A 19,806-nucleotide genomic window follows, 5' to 3' on the forward strand; every position below is an offset into this window, starting at 1 on the left:
GTCAGCAGTTTCTTTGAACCTGGGACCCAGGAGTCCAGTCCCAGCTGTGCCTCTGGCCCTCAGTTTCTGGAAGGAAGGCAGGTCTTCCAGGGGATCTTTGAAGCATTGTTACCAGGGGTTGTCAAGGATGCTCCACAGCTTTCTGGCTTCTCCTCCAGGTGGCCATCTGGTAGCCTCAAGCATGAGGAAGGGGCTCGGCCCTCCTGACTTAGAAAGTGCTAGGAGCTTGTGCAGATGGGGGAAATCTGGACAACTTTCGAGGTCCCACCTCGTGGACTTTAGAGGCCCCAGTTCTACATGCTGACAAGATGGCCTGGGCCCCCAGGAAGTTTGTTTCAACTGTAAACTCCCAAGGTCATGAATAAGATGCTGATCAGTACCATCGTCGCCCGCCCTCCACCCAATCCCACAATATCCCACATTCCAAAACTAGACCAAGACACTCTGAGATGAAAAGAGTCCATGGGACACGTCTTCAGGAGCCTCTTCCTAGGTACCCGACACTTGTCCTGGGAAGAGAACCACGTGTCACTTGATGTTGACCTTGACCACTGCCCCAGGCAGTGCCTGTCAGCAATGTGTTATGACTCCTTTGAGTTCCCACCTCCAATTCTACAGGAATGGCCTCATGTGAGTAACAGGTCAGGAGACAGAAGCATCCCCTCAGGTGTCATCTTCCAGCAGGGGGGACACAGGGGCCAGGACACACCTCAGGGGGACTGACACCATTATGTAGTTGTGGTCGAGGGAACAGTCTGGACAACCTGAGGGACAACTGAGGACTTGCCTTAGACCTTAGCCCAGGGTCAGGTCGGAGGTAGAGGGGTAGGGGAGTCATGAGAGACCAAAGGGCAGAGGGCAGAAACGGTGGAGGTGGGGGAGGCAGTTGGAAGTGAGACCAGAAAAGAGAGCCTGAGGCACAACTGGGACGGAGCCTGCAGTCCAGAGGCTGCCCCGGAGGCTTATGGGAGAGGAGTGCAAGCTTCTCCGCATAAAGAGCACATGGGTGTGCAGGTGTTTGTTTCATGTTGCACGTTTCTGAGATTAGGATACATCATTGAATTGATGTTTCTTAGCTGGCACATGAAACACTGCTGTATCTAAATTATCGATACAAAGTAGCTTTGAGAAACACTGAAACTACTTTGAGATAGCTAAAATGAACTGTGAGAAAAAGGATGGGTTCCCTTGAGAAGCAGGGCTGGGGATACAAAGGCGGAAGGGAGACTCTTTTTCTGGGCATATTTGTTCCAGTTTTTAACCACATGTGTATAACCTGTTATTTGTCACCAGGAGCTGTCTTCCAGTGAGAACATGGAACGATTTATTTCCTCTGAGTCATTCATCTTTGAACATTTGAGGCAACAGAGGCACCTGGGTGGCTCAGTAGGTTTGGTATCAGGCTCTTGATACCCACACAAGACATGATCTCTCAGTTCCTGAGACGAGTCTGGCATTGGGCTCTGAGCACTGACAGCATGGAGCCTGCTTGAGATTCTCTCTCCCTCCCTCTTTCCTCTGTCCCTACTTGCTCCTAAGTACATGCCCCCCCTCAAAATAAACAAATAAACATTTTTAAAATAATCATATAAAATTTAAGCCAACAAACATCAGACTACATACTTTAAGTAGGCTCACACCCAACGTGGCTGGAACTCAAACATACCTCCCCCAGATCAAGAGTCGCACCCTACACTGATCAGCCAGCCAGGAGCATCTACACTTCCTCTTAAATGTAGGTGCTATTGGGTGGCTCCTGGTGGATCAATCTGTTCAGCATCTGACTCCTGACTCGGATTAGGTCATGATCTCACAGGATCCTGGGTTGGAGCCCTGCACTGGGTTCTGGGCTGACAGCACTGAGCCTGCCTGGGATTCTGTCTCTTCCTCTCTCTGTCCCTCCCCTGTTCTCTCCCTCTCAAAATGAAGAAATAAACTTGAAAAAAATATATAGGTACTATTTGTTGAGTACGTAATGCTAGGCACCGATTCATGTGTTTTTTCATTTAACCTCACGATAGGCTGATGAGATCAGTAGATTTGCAGCCTATCTGGGATCAGGAGAAATTGGATACCCACAGCGGCAGGTGACTTGCCCAGGGACCTACACCAGGAAGGGACGGTGGGCAGGTGTTGCAGCTGGGAGTGCTGCCATGGGTGAACTGGGCAGGATGGGGGTGCTCCGGGGGGACCAGGTGGAATGGGGGTGGTCCTGGGGGGACATAGTGAGATGGGGTGCCTCCTGGGGGACCAGGCAGGATGGGAGCGCTCTCGGCGGGGAGGAAGCAGGGAGAATAGGGGCCTCCCAGAGGAGACAAGGTGCTATGGGGGTGCCCCCAGGGGGTACCATGTGGGATGAGAGTGCTGCAGGGGTTACCAGGAGGGATGGGGGTGCTCCCTTGGGGGACCAGGGGGTCAAGCCAGGAAGAGCCTTACAGGTTCCCCAGCACAGCCCATCCTGCCTCTCAAAGCCTCTCCACCTGACTGACAGGGATGTCTGCACCCCAGGAGAAAAAGCTGACTCAGAGAGGGGAGCAGGCAGGGATGGACAGGGCGACAGAGGCCTTACTGGGGAGCGGGGTGTGCTGTTTACATGGGCACCTTTCCTCAGTACCTTCAAGGCAGGCTCCTAACAAGGAACAAAACCTTCTGTAAGGACCGGGTATTATCATAAATGACCTGCCACCTCAGGGGACCCCTGTGTCCCATCTCCTTCCCGGGGATCCGCTCTCACCCTCAGGGTCTGTCTCATGGTTGGGGCAGGAACCCCACTCTCCCCTCCAGGCTGTTTCACCCCAGAAACCTGGATCAGGACCTTGAGTCTCAGACTCAGGATCCTCAAGGGATCCCCCTTTCCCAGGAAACCCACCCCGCCCCCAGCCCCTGGTAACCTTCCCCCAGCCCCAGTAACAGTCCTGGACCTCAGATCCTCACCCTCTTCCCCAGCCCCAGCCCGCACCCCTCCTGCACCAGGATCTCACCCCCCACCGCCCACCTGGGCTCCTACCTTCCAGGTTTGGCTCCTGATTCCTGAGTCCTGACTGCACATTTACGTCTGCACTGCCGCCCCTGTGACCACCCGGCGCTAATCTCCCCCTTCTGCCCTGTGGTGGGTCTGGGGTCAAAGGGAGAAGTTCCCCGGCCCCGCTCCCCTCAGCCCCACCTGAGCCCCCCAAGCCTCCCTGAGCATCCTCCCTCCCAGCCCTGAGCACAGGCACCACCGCCACCTGGCGGCCGAGGTCAGAACTGCCGCTGGAGACTTCCTGCCCAGAAGCCCTCCACCATCCGCTTAGCTGCACACACAGGTCATGAGCGCCTACTGTGTGCAGCACAGGGGAGCAGCGACGGGAAGCTAAGTCCTTGCCCTAGAGCAGCGCCCAGGCTGGCGGGGGGTAGAGGCAGAAATCCGTTCAGGGAAGGCTGTGGGAGCCTCAGTCCAGAGGGCCTCAGCGTTTTCTTTCAACAGGAAGGTGGCTCCGAGTAGGGGGACTGGGTGACCCGATGGGGGGCAGGCGGGTGCACAGGGACACCAGGAAAGGTAGGAGTCACAGTCTCCGGAACAAATGTGGCTCTGTTGCGGGGGGACGTGGTCTCTGTCCCGGATGGAGGCTCAGGCACCTTTGGCAGAGGAGGCTGGTCCGAGTGCTGTGGGCTTCCTGCTCCAGGTCTGGGTGACAGTGTCGCAGAGGTGGCCGAGGCTGGCCAGGTGGGAATTCCACTTAAGAGGTAACATGAGGGGAGCCTGGGTGGCTTGGTCGGTAAAGCGTCCGACTTTCGCTTAGGTCATGATCTCGCGGTTCGTGGGTTCGAGCCCCGCATCGGGCTCTGTGCTGACTGCCAGCTCAGAGCCTGGAGCCTATTTCAGAGTCTGTGTCTCCCTCTCTCTCTGACCCTCCCCTGCTCACGCTGTCTCTCTTTCTGTCTCCTAGAAAAAAAAAAAAAAGTAACACAAGCCCCTCATGCAAGAATGTCTACCAGTAGAGAGAGAGACAGACAGACAGACAGATATACAGGCAGCATGGTGGAAAGGAGGAAGGTGATTCAGTGACAGAGGGTCTCCGTGCATGGAGGGTGGCAGGTGACATGGCTGAGCCCTAACAGGATGGACCCTGACAACAGGCACCTGGAGACACGGTGACACAGCCCTCAGCAGCAGCGGGTCCTGGGCCACCAGCCACTCAGCCCGAGGCCTGAGGACAGAGGGGAGTAGTGAGGAGAGCACACAGGGGGGAGGCAGAGCCAGGCCGAGCAGGCTGGGGTCAAGGACAGGACAGCACGGCCACCCGGCAGGTGGGGACTGCGGGGGGATCCGTGTCCCAGGCCACCTGAGCATGAAGGACAGCACGGCAGCAGGACCATGGCCCCTCCTCCCTGGCTGGGCCCCCGTCCAGCTGGGGGTGGGGTCTGCAGCTTCCATAGGAAATCGGGGCCCCTGAGGTCCAGGACGGCCTTTCCATCATGTGTCCTCAGGTGTCACAAGGTCACATGGGCAGTGGGTGCACAATGCATGTTTCCTGGATGGAGGAAGGGTCTCCTCCCACAGGCCTTACGGAGGATTTGGGACAATTCTCTGGACACCAGGCTTCGACGTGGGTCACACTCCGCACCTGAATCAAGCAGACGACTCCTCCCACAGGCGGCCCCACAGACGAGGCCTTGGGCTCTGAGCCGCCTTCTCTGGAAGGGGTTCGAGGCTCAGGTCAGAGCTCGAGGCCCTGCCTGCTTGACTCTGCTCCTCGGGCTTCTGACCACCCAGTTCCCGCAGCTCCGGCGGGAGAGGGCTGACAGTTCCTGCCACCCGGACCTACCCCAGTGAGCATCTGCCTCGCCCCTGCCCAGCAGGCACAGGCCCCGGCACAGGGACAGAAGGTGTTGTGCCCGAATCGCGAGTCCCCAGAGACCAACAAGGAGCCAACACCGATGCAAGTACGAAAGGGTCTTTATTACAAGCTGGAGCAGGGGCTCATCAAGATGAAGCCAAGAACAATAGCGAACAGGGTTTTTAAGGAGTAAGGGATGGGGCTGTTACAGTACGTGTAGCATCATCACATAAGCACCAATTACAATTACAGCTTTGACCATTCAGTGTCTGTGAGGTGTTCGTTACTTTTGGTGGGACCCAATCATGGCTTTTGAGAATCCTTTGAAAATGACCAAAAATGAGGTGAGGTCAAAGGGCCCACGTGGGGTCAGGCAAGTGGTGAGAAATTGGCTAGTTTGTATCTGCAGTTCCCAGCCTTGACTCAGACCATAGGAGTGTTTTTTGATTAGCTGAACTGAGGGTGGTCCGAGGATGGCTTTAGCCTTGAACAGTCTGAGGCTTTTCCTGGGACTGGGACTGGGGCTACGTGCAGCCCAAGGTTGCTCTTAATGGAGGACTTAATTTTTGGCTCTTCAAAGGGACCCACCTGTAACTGGGAGTTTCCCAGAGCAGGCCAAGCATCAGACGCTGATTAGCAGGAGCTCCGTAGGGATTTTGCTCCAAAAGAGAAAGAAGGAACTTGGATCCCAGGGTCATATATGTTGGGAAATCCTAATAAAGTATCTAAACAGTGGGGCACCTGGGTGGCTCAGTTGATTGAGTGTCTGACTTCAGCTTGGCTCATGATCTCATGGTTCGATGGTTCAAGCCCAGCATCAGGTTCTGTGATGACAGCTCAGAGACTGAAGCCCGTTTCGGAATGTGTTTCTCCCTCTCTCTCTAACCCTCTACTGCTCATGCTCTGTCTCTGTCTCAAAAATACATTTTTTAAAAATATTTAAAATTTTTTAAAAAGCATCTGGGGGCACCTGGGTGGCTTAGTCGGTTAAGCGTCTGCCTTTCGCTTAGGTCATGATCTCGTGGCTCATGGGTTCGAGCCCCGCATCGGGCTCTGTGCTGACTGCCAGCTCAGAGCCTGGAGCCTGTTTCAGTCTGTGTCTCCCTCTCTCTCTGACCCTCCCCTGCTCACGCTGTCTCTCTCTCTCTATCTCCTAGAAATAAATAAAAATATTTGTAAAAAAAATAAAAAATAAATAAAAAAAGCATCTGAACTGGTTCCTTGGACGCTTGGGTGGCTCAGTCAGTTAAGTGTCCAACTCTTGGTTTCGGCTCAGGTCATGAGCTCACATTTTGTGGGTTCAAGTCTCTCATCGTGCTCTGCCCTGAGAACATGGAGCCTGCCGGGATTCTCTCTCTCTCTGTGTCTCTCCCTTGCTCATGCTCTCTCTGTCTCTTAAAATATAAACTCTAAAAAATAAAATAAAATAACAGGCCACCTTTCTAATAACCCATCTAGAAGAAAGTAAATAAATAAACTGATATCCCTGCGGGAGTAGGGAGTGTGAGTATCTCAGGAGGGATCTGTCCCCACATTTCCCACATTCCTCTGACCTGCGGGTCCCTCCCCTGATGTGGAGGAGGGTCTCTCAGAACCCACCCCCCTGGGTGGCACTGAGAATCCTGATGCAGGTAAATCCGGTGCCCCTTTGTGGACACGCTGAGTGACAGCGGCCTGGGGGGCCGTGTTCTCCCCACCAGCCCCTCCCCTCTCCCCACAGGGCAGCTCCTGGACAAGCTGCTCCTTTCTGTTGAGCCCTATCTGGTCCCAGCAGCGGGACCCCATGGATGCACTGATGTGAGCTGTTGAGGGGGGACTGTGGGCTTCAACCCAGACCTCCCATACGGTGGACTGCTTCCTACCACGACCTGCTCATGAGCACCTTCGGTGTGCCAGCCCCTGGGCCAGGTGCACAGACATGTCTAGAAAGCTCCCAGCACAGGCTCCGCCCACTCATTGTCCCAAGAGGAGACAAGCCCTCCAAGGTGCACACATGCAGAAGGGGAGCGGGGCTCTGGAGAAAAGAGCAGGTGGGGAGGCTCAGGACCTGGGAGTGTGGCTTCAGGGTCACACCAGGAGGTCAGGGCAGGCGTCACCAAGGACACCTCTGAGAACAGACCCGCAGGAGGTGAGGAGTGACCCTGGACATCTGGGGAACTGCCTGCCTGGGGGAGGTAATGGCCGTGTCATGGATCAGGTGGGACGTGGCCTGTCGTGTTCCAGGAGCCAGAGGTCAGGTGCCCAGAGCCTATGTGAGCCCAGAGAAGACAGGGAGGAGACTGAGATCAGAGAGGTGTCAGGGAGCCAGATCAGCTCCACCCTGACCTAGAGACCCAGGATCCCGGGGCCAGAAGGGCCTCAGAGCTGCCCGTGACCCACCACCTGCTGGGCAGGTGAGACACCAGGGGACAGGTGGGAGGCACGCCCCGGGCTCCGGGATAGAACTGGGCTCCTGAACTCCTTTCTCAGACCTGACTCTGAGCGGAGCTGCCCTGGCCTGGGCCGGAGGGAGGGCTGTGCTGTCCGCCCTGCGGTGTCCAGGAGGGACCTGCTCCCTGGGCCCTGAGGGCGGGGCTGGGACACCCGGCTGCGCGCGGCCGCCGCTGCAGCGTCTTCCACCAGGGGGCGCTGCCGGCACAGCTTCGCCCGCAGGCCCTGCTCCTGCTGAGGCTGAGATTCAGGGACCCCCTGGCCCAGCGCCCTGACTGCAGCCCACCCCCTGGGCAGGGCGCATAGCAGCCTCTGTCAGGGTCTCCGTGTCTGTCTCTGGTTGTCCACTGGGAAAGGCCCTGAGGGCAGCCAGCCTGGTGTGCAGGGACAACAGGGAGGAGAGGGCGGTGATGAGGAAGGGCGGCCCCAGGGCAGCCTGGGCTAGAAGAGCAGGGTGCACAGTGAGCTAGTCGGCCACGCTCCCTGGTGTGCCCTTGCCTGTCCCTCTGGGGTCCGCCAGCCCTTGTTGTAGGTCCCCAGGGGCTCATTGGAAGACAGGGAACAGGGTAGGAGGGAGGGGTGTGGGCAAAGCAGAGAGCAGGGAGGAGTGGGGGTGAGAAGCAGCCCTTAACCTAACAGAGACACTGGGAAACATGCCGTGGCCCCGCCCCCACTCACAAGGTGTGTCCCCCTCCAAATGCAGCAGCCCCAGGGAGGGGAAACTGAGGAACCAGAGGAAGGACCAGCTGCCAGGGACCTTCCTCTCCCACCCCAATTCCTGGTGCCTCAGGATGAGCCCCATGTGAAGCCTGCCCCCTCCTACCGTGCTCTGTGGACACACTGGGGGTGCAGGAGGGAGGGGGAGGGAGTTGCTGCCACACCCCCCTTATCAGCACTGCAGGTCCAGGCCGCACCCTGGGGCACACACACCTGCTGGGAGGGCAGAGGTGGCCCAGACACCCTGCACCTCCCTGCTGGACAGCTGACCACAGGGACAGTCAGGACAGGGCGCTGCAGGTGGCGCTCAGCCTGAGTCTCTCCCACCCATGACCCTCAGGGGCTCCATCTCTCTCCTGCCCCCACCCCACCTGGCTCCCTGGGCCTCTGGCCTCACCCCCGAGACCTGAATAGTAGAGGTCAGTGAGAGTCCCCAGATGACCAGGGAAATGGCTCAGAGCGACAGTTGCTCACACTCACTGCTGGCCTGAGGGCAAGAATAGGGCAGTGATCAGCCTGAACGTGCTGTGTGTCCAGAGCATCCAATGTCCCAGGACCAGAGATTCCATAGCTGGGGGTGGGGTGTCCTCAGGGCGTCAGCCTTTCCTCTTCAAGGTCATCCTTCCCTGCCTGGAGGCTGCTGATAAGTCACCCTCCCAGGCTCCCCGATGCTGGGAATGGGGTGCCCACAGGTCAGCCCCTCAGGTGGTTCTGGGGACGAGGCAGCACCAAGGACTGAAGCAGGTTCTGGACCTGCAGGTCTGCAGACAGGAAGGAAGCTGGGGGCGTTCACGGGAGTAGGACTGGGGTTCAGTGAAGAGGTCGTGCAGAGAGAGGGCAGATTTTGGACACACCAGCTGCCTGTGGTGTGGACGCCAGAGTGGAAAGATTGAAAAAGCTCCATCACAGAAAGAGAGAGAGAGAGAGAGTGCGCACACAGTGGGACAGCTGGGTGATGTTAAACTGCCGAAGGCTGCCTGCTGTGAGATCATAATGACTTGGTCCCAGAGGCTGCGGGTTCTCACAGGCAGAGGGAGGTCGTTCAGACCTGGGGACAGTGCGGTCCTTTACAGTGGCCAAAGTAGCTGAGGCTGCGCGGAACTGGGACACAGGTTTGGGCAAATACAGAGACTCCATTCCCGCCTCGATCTAACATGCTGTCTGTCTGGTGAACTTGTGCACAAGGAGTTTGCGTAGAAATTCACCGATGTTGGCTGAATCCGTCCCTGCTCAGAGCAGTCAGAGGGGGAGGGGCAGGACCAGGGCTGCAGGCTTCACACTCACATCCAAGATGTCTCCAGAGGCTGGATTCCCTTCTTCTTCCAATTAAATCTCCATCCTGAGCTGGCCTGGCGTGGGGACCTCAGTGTAGACAGTGCTGAGAGGCCTCCCCTGGTCTAGATGTGGTTCCTCCGATCCCTGGAATGTGGACAGAGGGTTCCAGCCACAGCTGAGGGACAATAAAGGCCCCAGAGGGACCCCCAAAGGTACAGTGCTGCTCACATGACCTCCCCCCACAGCGCCCAGCACTGCATGGACCCGTGTTAATACTGCATGTCTGGAAGGGATATAAACATGCGGCCAGAAAGTGGAGATGAGTGGGTTTGACAAACTAACACCCAGGAACACAGGGATGTGGGAGACCAGGCCTCATCTTGACCTTGCCATCTCCAGACTCCTCTTCTGCTTTCTGAATGCCACCATCAGTGTCGAATAGCCTCCCCACAGATAATGCACCTGAGTCCCACACAGATCGAACTTGAATCTGAGCATTGAAAAATGTCCCCTCGTCCACCACCAGACCCCCACGGTCATGCCCAAACCCCCCAGACATCTGCCAGGAACCACCAGACCCCCACGGTCATGCCCAAACCCCCCAGACATCTGCCAGGATATTGTCTGAGCAGCAAAATATAGGAGAAAGGGAGAGAGGGTCCCAGGGGAAGGCAGGAAGGTGGGCACAGGAAGGAGTGCGCCTGCCCTCCCAGGCTCCGAGTCCTACCTGTTACGTTTCACCAATGTACAGAATACAAATCCGAGCAGCGTGGAAGCCAACACGATGGGAACAACAGTCCACAGGATGTTTGGCAGGTGAATGTGCTGTCCGTTTGGATCTGTTTCCCGCTCACAAAGACAGTGAAAAAGGAAAAGACAAGAGACAACATCAGACGTCCATTAAGGGAACTGATCTGAGCTGGAGAAGGAAGAAGATGGCAGGTGCTTTCACCAACCAGTGCTGAGCCCTGCTGGGGGCCGGGTGCTGAGAGGAACAGGGCAGGGTCCCCGCGCTGGAGGAGCTCGTCAGCGGGGGCGGGGCTGGGACACGCACAGGCAGCCGCCAGGGCCATGCGGTGCACTAGAGGTTTACAGCAGGTACGCAGGCCTTCAGGGAGGGCTTCCCGGGGGAGGTGAGGGATGCACCGAGCCTTGAGGGAGGAGAGGGAGGTTACCAGATGCTCAGGGGGGTGTGGACCAAGGAAGGAGGGACGAGACCAGGAACACCGTGTCCAATCACCAGCCCTGGGGGCAGCCAGCACCCCTGCAGCAGGTGGAGGAGGACCCGGGCAGGGAGGAGCCGGGGAGGAGGATGAGCGGGAGGCAGGAGCCTCTTGCAGAGGGTCTGGGGGTCGCTGAGGGATGGGCTCCTCGGGGACTCGGGGACGCTGATGCAGCAGGTCCCCAGCAGCAGGGGGAGGTGGGGTGTGGGGACGAGGCGGCACACAGGGGACCCGGTCACTCTTCCCTCGGGGACACCCTGACTGGGAGCAAACGGCCGAGGCCCATGTGGGACAGGAGGTCACAGCAGGAGCAGCCGTGGCCCCGCCCCCAGCTGTCCAGGCCCCACAGGACACTGACCCTTGGCCAGAGCAGCACCTCTCAGGGTGGGGCCCTGAGCGCCCCCTAGAGGAGGGAGGCGTGAGGGCAGGTCAGCGGCAGCTCCCACAGGGCCCTGTGCCAATGGGGCTGAGGGTCCTGGTCAAGGTCAGTGTGTGATGGATGTGAATCAAGCGCACGGCCCTGTGTGGCTGCAGGGCCACACCCCGTGGGGCGGCTGCAGAGAAGGGGTCCCTGGACGGGAGTGAGTGGGAAGGGAGACTCTGGAGGAAAGTCTGGCGGCAGAGGGAGCAGCATGACCAGAACCCGGGGCTGAGGAGAGCAGGACACATCCGGGAACCCAGGCGAGCACGTGGGGGGACGTGTGTCCCTGAGGCCAGAACCGGGCACAGGAGCCCCGAGCCCTGAGCCCTGCAGGCAGCGGCTGGGGAGCCTCCCTCAGGTGCCACACATCACTGACTCACCCCTACTCGCTTTCCTGAAAACCTCCCAGGACACAGAAGGATGGAGGGATAGGGGAGGGGAAAGGTATGCAGGGGGGCTGTCTAGGGCAGCAGGGGTGAGGGGTGCAGAGGAGCAGGATAAGACACCGAAAGGCAGAAGCTAGTTGGATGCACATGTCATTCTGCTTGACAGGGTGACAGGGGGCAGGTGGTGACATAAATATGGGGGACAGAACCCGGAACCCTCACCAGGGGGACCTGAGCCCCAGGAGTCCCTTCCCCTCAGGCAGGAACACTCACCGTGGCCACAGACTTCCCTGAGGTCCCGGGTGGCACTTTTCTGGTCCACCGGGTTGCTGACCACACAGGTGACCCTGGGGCTGGGCTGGCTCAGGGGCAGAATCAAAGCCAGGGTCCAGAGGTTGGGGGCCAGTCCAGGGGCCCCTCTCTGCTCCAGCTCCCTGGGGAGGCCCTTGCTCTCCCAGGACACGTTCATGGCCCCTGAGGTTTCCAGGGCGTGGCACTCCAGGGTGACGTTGCACCAGTCTCGTATGAGGGACAGGATCTCGGCCAGGACCTGGGGATGGGGCACGGGCTCTGGGGCAGGAGGGACAAAGGACAGGGTGTCCCGTGAGTGGAGAGCATCACACTCCTGCTTCCTCGTGCGGAATCTCACTGACGCCCTGGCTCCTTCCCCTAAGGATGGTGAGTCCATGTACAGATAAGACAGATTTGACCCAAATATACAGCAAGTGACTAGAAGGAAGGAGCCACTAAGTGAAGCCCTAGGGGATTTCACTAGACTGAGCAAGTCTCAAAATCTCCCAGCAGAAAATACATACTCGACCCCACCTGCAGAGCCCATAGATTCTAAAACAGTGTCGTGTCCTCCAGAGTCAGAGTCTGGGACAGAAGGATCTGTCTTGTTCTGGCCCCAGCCCCCTCCTCCTGCTCTGATAGTGGCCAGGACCCCACGGCCCGAGGCACTGAACACCACCTGGCAGCTCTGGGTACCCAGAGAACGTCCCAGGCTCCCAGCAGGAGATGCCGCTGTGGGGGACGCAGTGGGGCCTAGAGGCATGGACAGCCCAAAGGCACTTAGAACATGCATGAACTTGCCGTCCACACGGGGGTAAAGATAGGCTGACAGGCCGTCTGGGAACATCATGAACCTGAGGTTGCAGGAGCCGCTCTCCCTGGAGCAGGATGTCTCCCTCCACAGGGGGAGTCAGAGACAGAGACAGAGAGAGGTGTTGACTGCGTTTCTGAGGATGGGCGGCCCTTGAACATCTCCTGCATCCCTGGATGTTTCGGAGGCACCCAGGGAGTCTGGGAGTGGGGGTGGCTTCGGGCTGGTGCTGAGAAGGAGGAGGGACAGGGCAGGGAGGACCCCATGTGTGTTGTGGATTCTGCCTGGTGACCAGTGTTCCAAACATGGTCACGTGCTAACACTCACCATGCAGGTGTCTTAGAATCCATGGCAAAGGGGACCTGAGGCCGTGAACCAGCTGACCCTCAACGAGGGAATGTCTAGATTCCCAGACATGAGAGTTGGGATCACAGGGTCCTCACATGTGGACGTAGGGGGAGAGGAGGGGGAGGGATGCAGGACCAGAAAGCGTCAGCCCATGAGGACCATATTGGCAAGTGGAGGAAGGAGCCAACAGTCAAGGGATGCGGCCGCCAGTACAAGGTGGGACAGGAAAGACATGGATCCTCTCCTGGAGCCTCCAGAAAGGAGCACAGCCCTACAGACACCTGACCCTCATCACGGTGGCCCCGGGTCTGACCCTGACCCACACACAGGTGCACACGCGGGTGGGGCTGCGCTAAGACACCTATGGGTCCATCTGTCACAGAAGCAAGAGCCGCCACCACACCAGTTAAGGACACGTGTCCCGTGAGCACAGTAAGGGTTCCTGCAAACCCCCACCTCCCCATGTGTCCCTTTTCTGTCCTGAAGCACCGAGGGATCCACCCCTGCTGGGAGTCTCAGCCCCGCCTCCACTCGTGCTGAACACGCTGCTTCTGATTTCAGGGGAGAAGCAGAGCCTAAAGTCTGGGGTCTGGAAGGGATCCTGCAAGGGGCCCATGGACACTCCCAGGGACCAAAGCAGGGGGTAAGCCTGTCCTGGGGGAGGGGCCACCACGTACCATAGACACTGAGGTGGAAATACTGGGCATTTTCTATCCCTGTGCTGAAGGAGCATCGAGCCCGGTACCACCCACTGTCCTCGAGGGTCAGCTTGTCAATCCTCAGGGTCGTTGTGTTGAGCACATGGAGCCTCTTCTTGAACTTGTCCTGGGGGTTGACCCATTCTGGAACATCCACCCCAGGAGACACGTGCAGGAGGACTATGTAGTTTGACTCGTTTTTAACGGCCCAAGAAATCTTCTCCAGCTTGGCTTCAGGAGGTACTTCTGGACGTCTGGTCACATGAAACACCACAGAACCTCCTTGAGTCCCCTTCAAGGAAACTAGGTTTCTGGAATCTTCCACTCCAGATCCACGGGCCCCAGAGCTCCTGACTGCAGTGCTGAAGGCGCCTCGGGCATTGGAAACACAAAGTATGAGGATGTTTCATTAAGAACGAGGAGAAAACCATAGACCCCATCGTGGTAATGAACTCCACCCAGTGGATCCCTTGACTCCAGGGGTCAGGACAGAGCATGAACCTGGTGCCAGGCTGGAATTGAGTCCTGGTCTTACTGGGATGGCCCCTTGAACACAGACCTGAACTGCTCACCCAAGTATCCTCACCGCCTGAGGCTGAGAGAATGAGTGTGATGACATCAAGGATGGAAAGCACTGAGCACATTTGGGTCAATGCCAAGTGCACAAGTGTAGGAGGAGCTTCCTCCGTGGCTGCAGAGGCCCCACCGCCCACACGCCGTGGGAGCCCTGGCCCTGCAGCGGGGGCCGCGCCCTGTGACTTGCTCTGAGGAGCGGAGTTCAGCTACAGTGATGGACGTCACTCAGTGACAGCAGGTCTCCCAGGAGTGTGACTTCTGTCTCGCTCACACCCTGACCTTCGATGCTGAGAAGAGCCTGCTGCCATGTTGGGGCTGCGATGTGGGGACACCCATGTGGCTGGGATGGAGGGCAGCCTCAGGCAAACATCCATGAGGAGGGAGGCCTCAGTCCAGCCCCAGGATCAACTCTCCGTCCTCAAGCACAGAGATGAGGGGGAACCTCAACATCCCCATTGGCCTTGAGCTCCCTCAGCTCCATACAGACCTAGATTTCAGTCGGAGAAGCCCTGGGGGTCAGGACCCAGTGTAGTCACCTCAGGTCCTGTCCTACACAGACTGGGAGCCCACATGGTGAGTTTCAGGACCCCAGGGGACAGTAGGGGACCCAGCATCAGGTGACGGTGATGGCACTGACGGAGGTGGGTCCCAGACCCTCCTGGGCAGGCCCGATTCTGGCTCAGCGAGGCTGCATGACAGGCCTTCACCCCAATCCCTCTGGCCTCCCTCAGATATCTGGGACCCCACCCCAGGCCCAGCAGCCCTTAGCCCTCAGGCCACAGGCCCTCAACACCTGCATCAGGGGGAAGGTGGTCACCCCGTCCCTGCCCCGGGCCAGCCAGGAGAGTGACAGGGACTCAGCCCTCAGCCCCCTGCCGGCCCCTCCTCCGTCCCTTCCCTCCAGAGGTCACCGTCCTCTGACCCCCAGTGCAGGACGAGGTCGGGGCAGACACGTGCCCTGGGTGCAGGACCCCCCCCGACACGGCACAGACCAGGTGCACGGAGACGGCAGGGGACACGGCCCCCAGGTCCCTCTAAGCAAGTCAGGACACGAATGCCCCGGGTCCCTTCGGCACCGCTCTGCATCCCTCCCATCAGACACTGGCCAGAAACTTGATTTTGGACCCTCAGCCTCCAGGACTGTGAGACAACAACTTGATGTGGTTTCAGCTGCCGGGTCTGTAGGATCTTGTTCCACAGCCCCAGGAATCCAATCCAGGAGCCCAGACGCTGTGACCATCACGTGTGACCCTGTGAGGGCTCCTGGGACCCAAGTGAGGCTTCACCACAGCCAAACGCTCATTGTCCTCTTTCCCTTCTGCCCTGAGCTGGAAACCAGAGGCCCCACACGTGCCCTCCAACAGAGGTGGTGTCAGGTCCTCCCCACAGACATCAGACCCGCGGGAGCCCCCCTCCCTGCCCCGCACAGGGCAGGCCCCTCCCCCCCCAGGGACCCGGGCCACTCACTGAGGAGGAGGCAGGTGAATCCCAGGAGCCAGGGGGCCCGGCACAGGCGGGGGGCCTCTGGGCGGGTTCCCATCACAGGCTTCCTCCCTCCAGCCGTGCTCTGGGCCTACTCAGCTGCAAAGGAAACATCCAGAAAGCAGACGTAAGAGGGGAGAAAAGCTTTACTCAGAACTGCTCTTACTCTTCCCACTCCAGGGGCGGGGCTAACGGTCTAGAACAAGCTGGCTGCTCTGAGAAAGCCAATCAGATGATTCTTCTGACCTCCCACTGCACTGGGACTCAGGAGATGATGGCAGATGAACGTGTGAACACCCCCTCGATGAACCGTTGGGTGGGAAGGGCCCCTTCCTGTGGGCACCACAGGCCTGGTGGTCTCAGCTCCCCAGCCAGCACCCAGTGGGACCCCAACCTGGGTCCTCGGTTCACACACAGCCCTGCAGCCCTGCTCCCCAGGGACAGCCGATGGCCAGACGCAGAGTCACACTAACCACCATACACAGGGCCTCCCCTGCTCTGGGCCTGTCCTCTCTCTTTACACCATTTAACAAGTCAAATTTCCCTTCTGCTTTTCTCTGTACTTCAACAGCGTGGCCTCCAGCGAGTCCCCGCATCCTCTCCAGGCTCCCCCGACCTGCTCTGCGCACCTCAGACAGGAGAAAATCAACACTGCCTTCTTCCCCGGCCCCCGGCCCGTAACGGGGATGGTCCTTCAGACCATCAGTCCCTGAGCCTCATGGGAGAAACTCCAGGATCGAGTCCACATCTGGGCAGCTCACCACTGGTCACTCCAGCCTGATGGGGAGCAGGTCGGCCACGCCCCTGTCCCCGTCCCTACACCCCTGGGGAGCACTCTCCGGGGAGGAGTGTTTACTTGGAAATCCAGCGCATGGGGGCGGGGCCCAGGGCCCTGGACGGAGCCCCCAGCAGCTGCAGGGAGGGGCAGCCACCACACATCTATGCAGGCACTGCAACAGGGACTTATTCAACCTCCAGATACAGATCTCTGTCACCTTCCGCTGTCTGGGGCAGCAAAGGAGCTAATGTCACTGTCCACAGTGTGTCTACTTTTCTATGGTTCACAGGCACGGTCCCTGTGAGAGGCTCTTTCACAGATGAGGAAAGTCAGGGCCCATTTACAGTATTTGATGAGCCCACAGTCTGGAAGCCGGGATGTGGCAGGGCCAGGCCCACATCTCAGGCTCTTAAGCCACAGATTGTTCCAAACCCAAGTCACTGAGAGGGAGGGAGGCCAGCCTGCCGCAGGCCAGCCTGTCTCCTTTCTCATACTCCCAAGCAGAAGAAACAAGGGTTAGGTTGCAGCTCTGCAGGCTTTGAGGTAAACAGAGTCCCTTGCTAACCACAGCCTCCCCCGTGTACTTCCTGTGTCACACATGGGCCACCGCCTCCAGCTCAGGGTGGGGCTTGCTTCTCCTCCACCTTAAGAAAATTCAATAAGAGGTATACTGACTGTGGAGGATGAAATAAAACCAACTTGTACACATGTGACATGGTTTTCTAAGTACAAAATCCAAGAGAATCGACACAACAAGAAGCAGAAGTACTCTTCATCTGATGAGGGATGATTGCATGACTGCAGGAAACACAAGATTCCTACATGACACTCAATTGCTCACTTTCACACCAGCAATGAAGAAATGGATTTGAAACTGAAAACACAGTACCGTTGACACTGACAACTCAAAAGTGAACTACTTAGGCCTAAATGTCACAAAATATTCAAAGATCTTTATGAGGAAATCTATAAGACTGTTATAAACAAAATCAGAGAACTCTAAATACATGTAGAGAAGGACCATACTCATGGATAACAAGGTTCTTTATTGTCTACATATCCATTCTTCCCAACTTGATCAACACATTAGGTCAAACACAAACTACATCCCAGCAGGTTATGTTGGAGATATTGATCACGTGGTTCTTCAGTTTGCATGGAGAGAAAATGACGCAGAGGAGCCCACATCATGTTGCAGAAGAGTGAAGGTTGACGGCTCACATCCCCTCCTACAAGAATTCCTATTAAGTTACAATCATCAAGACAGTACAGATCTGGGGAGAGAAGAGCCAAATAGATTATGCAACAGAAGAGAGAGCCCAGAAATAGATCCATTAGATGGGGAACTGCTCTTTGACAAGGAAGCAAAGGCAGTACCATGGACAAAAGACAGTCTCTTCAACAAATGATGCTGGAACAACCAGACATTCACCTGCAGGAAACAAAAAAGAACCAAGACACAGAGCTCACACCCTTCACAGAAAATAAATCCATGGATCACTGACCTCCACATAAATGAAGAATTGGGAAACTCCTACAGGACAACATAGGAGAAATCTAGATGTTCTTGGGACTCACAAATATGTTTCAGAAAGACACGAAAGGCTGAATTCATGAACGAAAGAAGAGATAAGCAGGAATTCAGTGAAATGAAACACTTCTGCTCTGCAAGGACAATCACAGGAAGGCAAAGACACACCACAGACTGGGGGAAAAATCCTCAAAAGGCATATCTGATTAAAAAAAAGTGTTAGCCGACATGTATAAAAACTCCGGAAACTCACTAAGAAAACAAACAACACAATCAAGAAAGAGGCCCAAGGCACCAACAGACACCTCGCCAAAGAGGATACACAGGTGGGAAAGAAGCACAGGATAGAAGCCCCACATCATATGTCATCAGGGAAAGGCAAACGGAGGCAATTAGACACCCCTGCACCTGTTAGGATGACCACAGTGTGAGCACCGCCTCCCCCAGTGCTGGCGAGGAGGCGCCGCCCCAGAAGCTGTCACTCCTGCTGCGGGTGACACAACATGGTGCCACCACTTTGGACCACGGCCTGGTGGTTTCTTACAAACCTCACCGTGTTCCTACCATACAATCCAGCAACCTCACTCCTGGGTAATTGCCCAAAGGAGTTGAAAACCTTGTTCACAGTAAAACCTAAATCTATATGTTTCTAGCAACTTCCTTCATAATTTCCAAGACCTGGAAGCACCAAGTGGTCCTGCACTCGATGAATAAATAAGTAAACTGGTAAATCCAGAGAAGGGAAAATCACTCAGCACTAAAATGAAATGAGCGATCAGCCCCAAAAAGATGAAGGAAGAGACACCTGGAGGCTCAGTCAATTAACCATCTGACTTCAGCTCAGGTCGTGATTTTTTTTTTTTTTTTTTTAACTTAACAAGATTTCCGAAAGGTTTATTATAGTATTCTTCACATAGGTGAATCAGATGTTACTATATATTATCTAAAGATTTAACTGATATTTAGAAAGTATGCCCCCTTCTTCCCTTTTATAGTATAAAGATCTATAAGACAACATGCCCAACGGTAAGGTTTTGCAAGTCCTATTTATTAATTATATACATTTAATAAGCTCTAGCTTCATTTTAAGTATCTATGATAATTTTCCATCTCTCAGTTATGAACCACCAAGAGCATTTGCTCTCAAAAGAGTATTTGTGTAGAGCCTTTTTCTTTACATAGCTCCATTCCCTTTGAGATATAAATAAATGGGTTGTTCAGATTCAGCTCAGGTCATGATCTTAACAGTTCATGGATTCAAGCCCCGCACTGGGCTGTGTGCTGACAGCTCAGAGCCTGGAGCCCGGTTAATATTCTGTGTCTCCCTCTCTCTCTGTCCCTCCCCCACTCATGCCCTTTTGGCTCTCTCTCTCTCTCTTTTCAAAATAAATAAACATTAAAAAAAAATTAAAGACATACACGGAACTTAAATGCATATTTCTCCATGAGAAGACAGTCTGAAGGGTAGGATTCCAACTACATGACATTCTGGGAAAGGAAAAGTTGTGGAAATGGTACAAACATCAGCGCTTTCCCGGGGCTGAGGGAGGACTCATGAACATGGAGAACGCAGGATTTGGGGGGAGTGAAAATGCCCTGGGTGATATGATAATCGTAGATACATGTTCTTATCCCTGAACTCACAGAACACGGAGAAGCTGACAGGCAGGGAGGAGGCCCCTGGCCCAACTGAGTCCACGGTCAAGAGAAACTTTGGCAAGTCCTCCTGGGTCAAGTCCACCAAGGTCATGATGGGGCATGGGCTCAACCACGGCAAACAGGTGGCACGGGGTCGGTTTGACATTTTTTGCCTCAAAGAACACCTAGGCCTGTTCCACGTGCTCCCCAAGGAACTCCCCCCCGCCTCCGCAGGTCAGCCCCTGCCTTTGGACCTGAGGACCCAGGCCAGCTGTGCCTCTGGTCCTCAGTATCTGGAAGGAAGGCAGGTCTTGCAGGGGATCCTTAAAGCGATGTTCCCAGGGGGTGTAAAGGAGGCTCCACAGCTTTCTGGCCTCTCCT

General features: G+C 56.3%; 1 protein-coding gene across 12 annotated transcripts in view; it reads right to left on the reverse strand.

Annotated features, from left to right (window-relative positions):
- The window catches only part of LOC120227102 (SLAM family member 8-like), a 102,053-nt gene extending 86,469 nt beyond the window's left edge, over positions 1 to 15,584 (reverse strand). For 4 of the 12 annotated variants that reach the window (XM_039225261.1, XM_039225264.1, XM_039225269.1 and 1 more), the window contains exons 1-3: positions 15,464 to 15,582; positions 13,400 to 13,792; positions 11,546 to 11,842 (exon numbers count right to left, since the gene is read on the reverse strand). In XM_039225261.1, coding sequence (XP_039081192.1) covers positions 11,546 to 11,842; positions 13,400 to 13,792; positions 15,464 to 15,536 — 763 coding nt within the window. In that variant the 5' untranslated portion in view covers positions 15,537 to 15,582. Of the gene's footprint in view, positions 1 to 8,902; positions 9,387 to 9,969; positions 10,082 to 11,545; positions 11,843 to 13,399; positions 13,793 to 15,463 lie in introns of those variants that run through there. The other 8 variants (XM_039225263.1, XM_039225272.1, XM_039225265.1 and 5 more) reach the window with 5 other exon arrangements.
- Positions 15,585 to 19,806: the final 4,222 nt, after the last annotated feature.

Source organism: Hyaena hyaena, unplaced genomic scaffold (genome assembly GCF_003009895.1).
Source record: "Hyaena hyaena isolate Hyena2069 unplaced genomic scaffold, ASM300989v1 scaffold_2004, whole genome shotgun sequence".
NCBI lineage: Eukaryota > Metazoa > Chordata > Mammalia > Carnivora > Hyaenidae > Hyaena > Hyaena hyaena.